At 44.4% G+C, this 11,339-nt stretch overlaps 1 protein-coding gene across 2 annotated transcripts in view; it reads right to left on the reverse strand.

Moving 5' to 3' along the window:
• Window positions 1-709: 709 nt before the first annotated feature.
• The window catches only part of PRIMA1 (proline rich membrane anchor 1), an 86,417-nt gene continuing 75,787 nt past the window's right edge, over window positions 710-11,339 (reverse strand). The window contains exons 4-5 of one of the 2 annotated variants that reach the window (XR_001482618.1): window positions 6,442-6,681; window positions 1,376-1,437 (exon numbers count right to left, since the gene is read on the reverse strand). Coding sequence is in view for 1 of the 2 variants with exons in the window: in XM_015414742.1 (XP_015270228.1) it covers window positions 1,335-1,437 (103 nt within the window). In the remaining variant the exon portion in view is untranslated. Of the gene's footprint in view, window positions 1,438-6,441; window positions 6,682-11,339 lie in introns of both variants that reach the window. The other variant, XM_015414742.1, reaches the window with a different exon arrangement.

Genomic DNA, 11,339 nt, shown 5'->3' on the forward strand with positions numbered 1-11,339 from the left:
GACGTCAAAATACTTATCTGAACGTCTTAACCCAGGTATGGGCTAATACCTGCAACTAAACAATGGCCTTTATTTTAAGAAATTAAGGTGACCAAACCTAGTAAGACGCCACACAAAAGTGAGTTTGGCGGATTCAGCTTTACATCGTTTGCAGTCCTTATCCCAAAGTGAAACAACGCAGTGGTACCCCATAGAATTTGGCACAGTTGGTAGTCCCTTGTCAAGACAGAAGACTGAGCTTTCTCCCTAAAGCAGAGAGTCCTTTCTTCAGAAGAAGTCTCTTAGAGGAGCTACTCAGGAAATGGGGGGAACCATTGGGAAATCTGAGCTGGCAAGTAGAATAAGGAGACCTTCAGTTTCTATTGTGGCTAGTCTTCCTCCATGTTCAACCCAAAATATTTAAAGCCACTCTAGAGAGATCCTGCTTACAGATCTGTGTGATGGAAATGCATACATTAAATTGTGCAGAATTGTAACCAAGGAGCAGAAAACTCGAACTTTTAGAACATGGGATATACACAAAAAATACCATGTGATAACAAAAAGGTAAATAAGACCGATTATGGAGTAACAGTATTCAAAGCACCTTTAAATGTCATTACTTATAATTATTTTCTCTTTTATTAGCAATGCTAATTGCTGAGGATCATAGTGTGACTTCTTTCGGTCTGAAAAGTCTTCAGCCATGGAAATTGCATAGCGACCAGGCTGTACTTGTGGATGTATACTTCATGACTCCATGCAGTATTTGGGAGCAGGGGAATGGGGGAGATGCTTTGTGGAGAAAGGGAAACTTCCCACTTTAATAATGCAATCATAATTAAGAATGGAAAGGCTGATGGTCTGGAAAGGAAAATCAAAGATGCGGAACCATGCGGGTAAAGCTCGGCTTTTCCAGACTCAGTTACAACACCTTGCCGCTTCCAACAGATCACCTTCACCATATAAAAAAGGGGATCCTATTAAAGCAGCGCCTTTATGGACCGTCAATCAAAAATAAATAAATAACTCAAGAGGAAAAGGGGAGGGGGAAGCTGGGGGGTGGGGGAATCATGATGTTGCTTTCAACAGATGCGGCATGCAGTGATTACGCCTTTGTGAGGCCTTTGCTCAGAGGAGCCCCAACCGGCAAGTTTTATCCCTCCCTTTGTGACCATCAGCAGGCTGCAGAAGAATCGTCTGCTTTTTCTTCTTGGAATAACTGATGCGTGCCTGCTTCTGAAATGGAGTCCTTGGCCCACAGGGCTTCTCCCCTGGCTGCTTTTCACCCACCTTGCCGATGATGCCGTGTGTGCTTTTAACATTTGCTACTCAAGGGGGGAGAGTCTCAGAAATTACACCACCGCATTGTTCACGTCAACTGTCTTGTTATTTTGGGAGGCAGTCATTGCATATTCAGCCCGACTTGTTCCATTCTCTTCTTTTCTCAGTGGTTTCCTTTGATGAAGCGTAGGGATTTAAAAAGAAGAAGAAGAAGAAGCAAGAGAAGAGGGGAGGGGGGAAAGGATAAACAGGTTCATTATCAACGGGCAACGTTTCAAAAGCTTTCCACTCAAACAATTAGAGAAAAGGCTTGTTGAGTGAGGGGGGGGGGAAATCATCTTATTTTAGGGTGCTGATCCTTTGCACAACTCCGTAAATTCACAACAAGGGTATCGAGTAACTCTGCAATATACGGAGAATGTAACCTCCTTTCTTTAAAAAAACCAGGTAGAGGAATGATAGATGACCTGATCTCAGGGCCCTGGGGTGTGGGAAGGAAGCGACACACACAAAGTACCGTTTAGCCACAGGCACCTCACTTCTATTTAATTTATCAAAAATTAAAGGAGTGGGATTCTTAAGGCCTACTTAGATGGGCTGTTGAGGAATCCACGAATAGATCTCCCACAATATTTTCAGGCATAAATTGCAGCATGTGGCGAGCACAGGAGTCAATCCAGATGGGGAGTCAACCTTTGCCCCTGTATCATTTTCTCAACTGTGGTCTTCCCTGCAGGGGGAATACATGAGCACTATATGGGCATCTGAATATTCGCATCCCCTCTGGGATCAAATCCAGATTGGGAAAATGGTGCCAGGGAAAGGGTTAAATCCCCATCCTATGGTAAAGCCTCAGTTTGGATTGCTTCATGAATGCTAGGAAACCTTGAAAAACCACTCCGATTTATGGATTTAGTTTTTATTAAACGTGTATTTCCTGAGTATGTTTTTTAAGAATTTTAGATGAATTTTTACAATGTTAATAACTTAGTAAGTTTGTATTATCTGGTTATATTATCTGATTAGCTAATTGCTGCTTATCCATTGTATTGCTCTTATGATTATGTGATTCAGGTGTTTGTGATTTGTGCAGGTCTAAGATCACTAGATTAAAGGGAGGATCTCCTGGTGTCAGATCTCATTTGTACCTCATTTGTACCTCAAAGCAGTATTTCTAGCCTAGTGTTTGCACCTAAACAATAAAAGCAGAAAGCCCATGTAAGGAAACCCAGCTGAGCACGGAAGTTGCCAGGTGGGCAGAGCTCAGATCAACCCTCTTCAGCAAACAGGAAGTGATGCTGCAGCACGCTGGTGAAACTGGAGATGACACCACTGCAACTGGAGACTGTATATGGCAGCCCTGGAAAGAGCATGGTGGCAGTCAAGAGTAGGGAGGCTCCAGTGAACAAAATTGCACTCTTAAAGGGCCAGCCAGAGTCAGGTGATGGCAAGAAGGTGCTGCAGCCTATAGGGCTCTGCAGGACTTGCAATCACACAGGCGTCTAGAAAGGCCATATTCTTGGAAAAGAACAGCTTGCTCTTGGAGACCCTGGTGTGAGGAAACAGTGAACTCCGAGCTAGAAGTCAGTGCAGTAGCCTGCAACTTGCAAGGGACTAATTAAGAAGCTAGGATTAATCCAAATGGCCCATGTACCTGGGAGTATTCTGGGGACTTGAGCTGTCCCACAGGGCCAGCCCAATGGCTGGTCTTCTGAAGCTCCTTAAAACTCATGGGCAGAATTTTTTAAAAGTTCTGCTTCAGTACTAACCACCCTCACCTGCCCTCCTAAACAACTCAGATTTACCCAGTCTCCTGAATGACATCAGGGCAGATACTGTATCAGGCAGGCCATTCCATTTATGGGGGTAAATTCTTTAAAAGCCAGACAGAGACAGGAGGAGAAAAAGAACTGCTGGAAAGACAGTAGTTCAGTTCATACATGGTGAGTGGTGGAGAGTGGGGTGAGTGGGGTGGGGTGGGTGGGGATGGGTGGGGGACATTTGGGGCTGCATTGGGAAGGGAGGACAGGAAGGTGGTAGTGGCAGCAGTGGATGCAAATGCGTGGGCTAGGGGGACAAGGGCGAAGGCTGAACTGATTCACTGATGTCCTCTTTTAATTATAAACTCCAAAGGAAGCTGAGGTCATAGCATGGCTAAAGAATATGTCTTCAAGCCATCTTTTAATACTATGCCTCTCTTGACCATCAGAGGTCCCTATCTCCCCAACCCCCAGTAGTTTCCAGGAGTCCCCACAAAAACAGAATTGCTGCTTTAATTCTGTAGCATAGATGTGTCCAAACCGAAAAGCCACTTTGAAACAAACAACTTGTTAGTATTTATTGGTGGTCACTGTAAAAGATATTAGAAAAGCATATGGATTCATATTCCCAAACATCTTTATCCTCCAATATTAAACAACCGGGAACTTGCATAACCACGTCGTGTTTTCTCTGGGGTTTATGTGGGAGAAACTGCTGGTGGCCTGTGCCCTCAATCTGTTGTATTTATTTTTAAGAAAGCTGCAAAAGAGGTAGGAAACTCTAAAGTGCTGCAAACTGCCAAGAAAATAAATCTAAATTTTACATTTCAAAGATCAAGAAGGAAGAAACAAAAAGCATTACTTCTATATTGTGCAAGATGTGTGGAGTTAGGTCTCCCCCTATACTGATACAGAGAGAGAGAATTCCACACATTATTCACAATATACATCTAATTCTTTATATATATTTGATATAATCATAGAAGCCCATTTTCATTACTTAATATAATTAAAAAGTCTAGGTAATATAAACCTCTTTTAACTGGATTCCTCCAGTCCAGGAATTCCTCCCCTTTAATAAGTTAGGTGTTTCACGTGTGTACATGCTGGGCTCCAGAATGAACAGGGCTGGAAGGGGCCCTATAGATGGTAAGATAAAAATACCCCCACACACACATACAAAATGAAAGGAGCTGAGGGCCAGGAGTGGCCCATCCACTAGGCAGCCCTAGACAATTGCCTAGGATGCAAGAAATATTGGGGCGCTAACCAGCCCAGCCTCTCCCCTGTCCAACCACAGCATCAGGAGGGACCCCCCAGCCCCACTGGGTGGCTGGTGGGGAGGCTGCTCCCTCCATTGTGCAGGTGGGTAACAGATCCTTGCCCAGCCCTCTTCCCCTTTCCCTCTGCCATGTCTCGCCTGATTGTAATGTTGTTGGGAGGAGGTGGGTGGTGGCTTCCTGTCATTCCAGGCGAAGAGAGGCACTGCTGTGACCTACTTCCAGGGAACATGGAGAATGGAGAGGGGGAGAATGGATGTGTACATGATACATTCCTGATGCTCCTGTGATGAGGGTGGGGAACATGTCTTCAGTGGTATCTGGATATGTAGGATGAAGCATTCATTGTTATTAGAGTGTCCCAGTTCCAGTGGTCCAGGTCCACTAGTGTCGTGGGTCAGTCAGGAGAGATGGACTCCTCAGGAGGAGAGGAGGCCTGTGTAGCCAAACTCTGAATCAGCAGAAGCTGGCAAGCAAGAAGATGAACTGCAAGCTTATCAGAGCTCATAGCCCACAGCTGATGCAGAGCCACCAGCACCTTCCAGCCCATTCCAACAGAGGGAACCCAGGTAGTCATTACCAGCCCTCTAGTTTCACCCACACCATTTGAGCACTGAAGGCTTAGAATGGAGCTCCAGGAGAGGACAAGGTGCACAACTCCTGGCCCAATGCCAGATGCTTGCTGATGATGAGTAGCTGCAGGGTTATTCCCAAGCAGCTGGCTGCAAGTAAGACCTTCCACCAGATGCCTATGAAAGCCAGTCAAGGGAGACAGCTCCATGTGGAAGCAGCAAGTCACCACCTGGTGAACTCTGTGACCACAGCTCCTGATTCTGCTCCACTCCAGTGACCTTGGGACTGGCTTTGGACTTGGGTCTCGGACCTGCTTGCTCTTGTGTATGACTTTGGACTCATCAATTCTGCCTTGCCTGACTTCTGCAACCCTGACTTTGGACCGACATTGATGCTGACTCTGGACTCTGTGACTTCACCCAGCCCTCAACAACTAGAGAAGAACATCCCTGATCTCTACCCATAGTTAGACTAGGAGCAAGCTGTGGCCTTCCTGTTTCTTCCTGCCCTCTCCCACACTTATTTTCCCTTTCCTTCCATAATTTGTTTTAAGCATGGTGCATCATTACTGGTGTTAGCACAGTTAAGATTCCCTCTTAACCAGGTGTTGCAAATCCACTTCAAATGCCCTGTCTGCAAGCACTGCTCAGGTCCTAAAAAATAGTTTCAAGAAGCAAGGACACAATATGCTTCAGAAGGAACAGGGTAGAGGGGTTTATGATGACTCACCTATAAGATAATGCACATTTTCAAAAACAGAGGTCTGTTATTGTTAGTTGTGGTTTCAGTCATTGCCAAATGAGAACAGTACTGGAGGAGGAGGTCCACAAAACACAATCCGTGGATTAAAAGCCTTGGTGATGGTGAATGATATCATTCAGGTTTTACTTCTAATGATGGATCCTTTAAAAATACAATCAAATGTGTTCCTTTTCATTCTCCTTGTTTGGCACCACTTTCTGAATACTTTCAGAGTATAAAGATTTTTTAAAAATAATTAGCCATGTTTTTCAAAGTGGTATACCTTATGGTTGTGAAAAATGCTGTCAAGTCACAACCTTCCTATGACAACCTCATAGAATTTTCAAGGCAAGAGACATCCAGATGTGCTGTAGGCATTGCCTGCTTCTGCACAGCAGCTCTGGAGTTCCTTGGTGGTCTCCCATCCAAGGACTGACCCTGCTTAGCTTCTAAGGTCTGATGATAGCAGGCTTGCCTGGGCCCTCCAAGTCAGGGCATTATATTTTATAGCAGAATCACAATATAATGTACAATTATAAACTAACTGTACATCTAGAAAAAACATTTGGAAAAAATTCATTTGACTTTCGATGTGTGTGTATGTGTGTGGGGGGTCTACCTTTGAAATAAGATTACAAATCTAATTGTTTCTTTTATGCTTGTTTGCTTTTCTTCTTTATTTCCCCCCATCTCATTCCTTCATCTTTCCATTTTGATTATATTTTGTTTTTCTGCCCACTCCAGTACAACTGGTTAAGGCAAGGCAGATGCCCTACAATTAGTACAGGTGACAGTAGAATGGTCATCAAATCTATAATACTCACTCCATGTCTGGAGACACAGGGTACGTAGTTCCTTAAAATGCATTTTTTCCATCCATTTCCTACATATAGTATTTTGCTGTGTAGTAAATCATCAAACTTTTCTTACAACATGGTTTGAAATGAAATGAAAGTTCATCTCTGTACAAAGGAAATATTTTAATATGATTCCAAGGACAGGGATGAAATGGTGCTTCGCCATCCATAATAACCATCTCTCAAATGCATGAATTTTCATGAACCCTAAAACCAAGAGAATATTATTAAGAAGATATTTGATGAAATACATATTCCATTTATTTTAAGATTAAATCCAGCAGACATAGAACAGCAAACCACAAAATACCTGGGCACTAGTTACTGTGAATGCACATACACTCTGTGTACAAAATACACTTAATTGTTCTTTGTGATAATTTCCCTGATACAGTCAACAAACAAACAACTCATCATGTGATACAAACTCTACATTTATCCATGTACTGGTCTCTAATTCCATTTGTAAAGTGAACACATGTTGGTTCTTTCTTACAAACAGACATACACATGAACAGGCAGAAAGTATGTGCATTCACTACTACATGTGAACAGGGTTTCTTACTGGAGAATAACAGGACAATGCACCAAAAGTTAGTTGTGGCTAAGCTGATTTCCTACTAACTTTCTGAGGAACTGAGCTGTGACTCCCAAAAACTTGTGAGGCTGTGGAAGCTATTAAAGTATATGGAAAGTTAATAAACTGAAATTTAACCCCTACAAAATGCAGGTGCTACTAGTGGGGGGGAAGGTTTGACCCAGGAATTGGGTATCTCCTGCTCTGAATGGGGTTGCACTCTCTCTAAAGGAGCAGATTCATAGCTTGCAGGTACTGCTGGACGTGGTCCTCATGGAGGAGAAACAGGTGGCCGTGGTGGCCAAGGATGCCTTTCGCCAGCTTTGGCTGGTGAGCCAGATGCAGCCCTTGCTGGGGTGGGAGAGATCTTCTTGACACTGTTAAACGTGCCCTGGTAACATCTAGATTAGATTGCTGCATAGGGAGCTGCTCTTGAAGACTGCCCAGAAGCTAAAATTGTACAGAATACTGTACCCAGAAATGTTGACTGAATGGGACATAGGAACCATATGACTCCAGTCTTGTTCATCTACACTGGCTCCCAATGTGCTTCCAGGCTCAATTCAAGGCACTGGTATTTGAAGCCCTGTATGGCTTAGTGCCAGCATACCTTACAAACTGCCTAGTTCCCTATGAACTTTCCTGGTCACTCTGCCCTCCCCCCCCCATCATCTGAGGCGGAAGGGTGGCAACCCCTAGAAAGGGCCTTCTGGGTTGTGGTGCCAAAATTTTGGAACTCCCTCCCCAGGAAGCTTCTGTCTCCCTCTATTGTTGTCTCCTGTCAATGCGTTAAGACTTTTTTGTTTTGTTTGGCATTCCCTCGCTAACGCTTATTAGCCCTCCTCCCTGTCTGTGCACTGTTATGTGTTTTATCTTATGTTTTGTTTTAAATATTTTATATTTTTGTATTCTAAAGGCTTCTTAATATCTGAAATGTGTTAATGTTCACCACCTTTGATACCCTCAACTGGCTGGAGTGGCAGCATACAAATGTTTGAAATAAATGGAAAGAAAATAAATATTGAAATAAATGTTAGATTTTTAAGATACAATTGAATTTTTTATTTATTAGGGAAGAGGTCCATATAATCTTCATTGAAATGAAGGGAATTTACACTGAAGCAGTGTCTATATGAGACTGAGAATGTAGGAGTACTGGGTATAGAAGCTGAAAATTGTCTGTCACTGTGGAGATGTTATTTAGCTTCTGACGCTGTATTATCACACTCAGTGGCTCCTGAAACCCAGTTCCTGAGGAGGCCATCTCACTCTGCCTAATGGGAGGGCTGGCCCTGTAACTGAGCTAAATGGACCAGATTGCTAATGTAAAGGAGGTTCACAGGAACCCAGATTTATTTTTTCAGTTTTGAACTATTTTACAACATCAACCCTATCCTATGATTTTCTCTGCAAAGCAATTGTGTTATTTTAAACTATCATCTGAAGATAAAGACCTCTCAGAGGAACTGAAGATAGCTTTCCTCTGTGCCCAGAGATACACACTGAGGCGCTGCAAAAGCTACTGAGTGGTATGCCTCTGTGGGGAGGGACCATTAGCCTGTGTTCCACTGCTGACTCTGCAATAGAATTCTGTCAGCAAATCCTTTGATCAATTCCACTACAAATTGAGTAGGGGCAAGAAGTCACTTCCCTAGGTAAAACAGCCTGCTGAAGAAGTCATCTTTAATGTGTGGATATACTGGTGATACTTAAAAGGCTTTTTTTTTTTTTGCATACTAATATGAAATTAGTCTTGAGTATCACCCAAACAATTCTAATCAACACATGATTAAAGGGCACAGAAGTCTGGGAAACAGAGACCGGCTCTGCTTTAAATATCTCTGGAGATGGCTACATTACAGAACAAGAGAAGAGGTTTTGCTCCATTTGCTTTCATCTAAATATCCTTTAACGATAAAACTTCCACCAACTCAGCAAAAAATTTTTTTAAAAGCACGTCCCTTTATCTCATTTCATGAGTAGTTTTAACTCTAGTGTTTAGTGCTCAACAAACTTCTAGCTTTCCCCTGAGATCTTTCCATTGAACTCTGTGAACTGAGTACTTAAACTGTAGAAAGGATGCAGAAAACAAATTGTTTCAGAGGGCAGACCTATTGGTCTACGCTAGAAGAGCTAGATTTGAGGACAATAGCACCTTAGAGACCAACAAGATTTCCAGATCAGATGAAGGGAGCTTTGACTCTTGAAAACATTGTTGAGTCCAGGTGCTACTGGACTCAAGGGTTGCCAGGTCCCTACCTTCTGATGGCGGGGGGACCAAGCGTCCTGTCTGGGGTCTTCTGGTGATGTCATCGCACTAGGCACATTGCCAGGAGGGTGCTCTAGCATTCGGCCAGAAACTCTATGGTATCATAGAGTTTTTAGACCGAGTGCTAGAGCGCCCCCTGGCAACATGGCCAGTGCAATGACATCATCTTCAGGTGACATAATTGTGAAGGGCATGTTGCCGCGATCCTGGCACCTTGGGGGCGGGGTTACCCCTGCCGGCCGGGTCCGGGACAGTGGATTGGGAGCTCCTAAAGCAGGCAACCCTCCCGCCTGCCCCCTGGGGAATGGCAAGCCTACAATGAGATCACCTGCTCCTCTAATTGATTTCACTGTGTTGGTTGAAGCTATGCAGATTGATGATGGCAAAGAATTTGGCTATGATAGCACTCTTTGGACTTATGTACAGGCCATTGCTGTAAATCCATGAATAACTTCTGAAGAATACTGTTCCCTCATCCTAGGTCATTTTAATTAGTGATTTTCATATTTTTTTCATTTGTTCAAGTGAATGTGACAGAAATGTTCATAAACTGAGTATGAACACTTCCTGATGTGAGAACTACATTGACTCATCTGGCCTGTGTAGAGATGGTACAAAACAGGAATGTGTTTTGCCCTGAAGAAAGCATAGAATCCCCCCCCCAACAGGAAACAATGGAGCATGTCTGGGGGTAACTTGTTCAGGGGCCCACAAAATTGTACCTATTAGACAAATTTGCTCAAAACTTGGGGATTGTTTAGCAGATGGGCGCCATCAGTTCCACTGCTATTTTGGTGTCATTTGCTTACAAAACACCCCCCATGCCCCCAAGAAAGATTCTCCATAGGGAATATTGCAGCCAAATAACATTGGAATCCCACTCCCCCCCCAATCCAAATACCAAACTGGGAATACTGATGTTTTTTAACTCATCTCTGCTTTTGTGGTGCATATTCCTATACTACAGGCATCTTTGGGGGCCCTGCTTCAGGTGCCCCCACCATCTGAGGCTGGAGGCATAGCAAACCAAGAAAGTGTATTCTCAGCTGTAGTACCAAAATTATGGAATTCCCTCCCCAAGGAAATTCATCCATCCCTCTCTATCATAAACTTCCATCAGTGGGTGATCTTTCTGTTTTATATTTGGCACTAGCAGTAAAGCCCGTTGTGAAAGCAATACAACGGGATCTAGAAAGAGGCTCTGGGGCAGTGCTCTGGCTTTGGGCAAACAGTGTCAATTTGCTGTGGTGACCTTAGCAGGGTATAATGACAGAGTCCACTGTTTTCTCCAGAGGAACTGATCTCTGCTACCTGAAGAGCAGTTGTAATTGTGAGTAATCTGTAGCCCTCACCTGGAGATTGGCAACAATTGTTACCCAGGACAAAATGGCTGGTTTGGAGGGTGGAGTCTATGGCAGTCTACCTGTCTGAGGTCCCACCCCTCTGCAAACCCCACCCTCTCCAGGCTCCACCCCTCAAATCCCCAGGAATTTGTCAGCATGTAGTTGGCAACCCCATCTCCTTCCCAGCTAGCCACCAACCTACCATTATCTGCCCCTTTGACTTCAGCTGACTTCTGCCCTCCCTTCTGCAGAACAGTTGTAATACTGAGTGCTCTCCAGCCCTCACCTGGAGATTGGCAACAATGGTTCCCTATGTGGGACTGACTGGTTTGGAGGGTGGAGTCTATGGCAGTGTACCTGTCTGAGGTCCCACCCCTCCTCAAACCTCACCCTCTTCAGGCTCCATCCCTCAAACCTCCAGGAATTTCCCATCTGGAGTTGGCAACCCTATCAGGATTGGCCCCAATGTGTTTTCTCCCAAAGGCCAAAGTAGGTGACAGGACCAAGCTTAGTTGCCTACCAACAGGCACTGAGGGGAATGTAGGGTTGCCAGCTCTAAGGAGGGAAATACCTGGAGGTTTGGGGGGTGGATTCTGTAGAGGGCCGGGCGACGGAGGCATCGGCCTTCTGTCGCCCGCCTTGCCCCCCCAATCTCGGCCCGGGCGACCGCGGCTCC

The sequence above is a fragment of the Gekko japonicus genome, unplaced genomic scaffold (assembly GCF_001447785.1).
Source record: "Gekko japonicus isolate JY-2015 unplaced genomic scaffold, Gekko_japonicus_V1.1 scaffold1518, whole genome shotgun sequence".
Taxonomy (NCBI): domain Eukaryota; kingdom Metazoa; phylum Chordata; class Lepidosauria; order Squamata; family Gekkonidae; genus Gekko; species Gekko japonicus.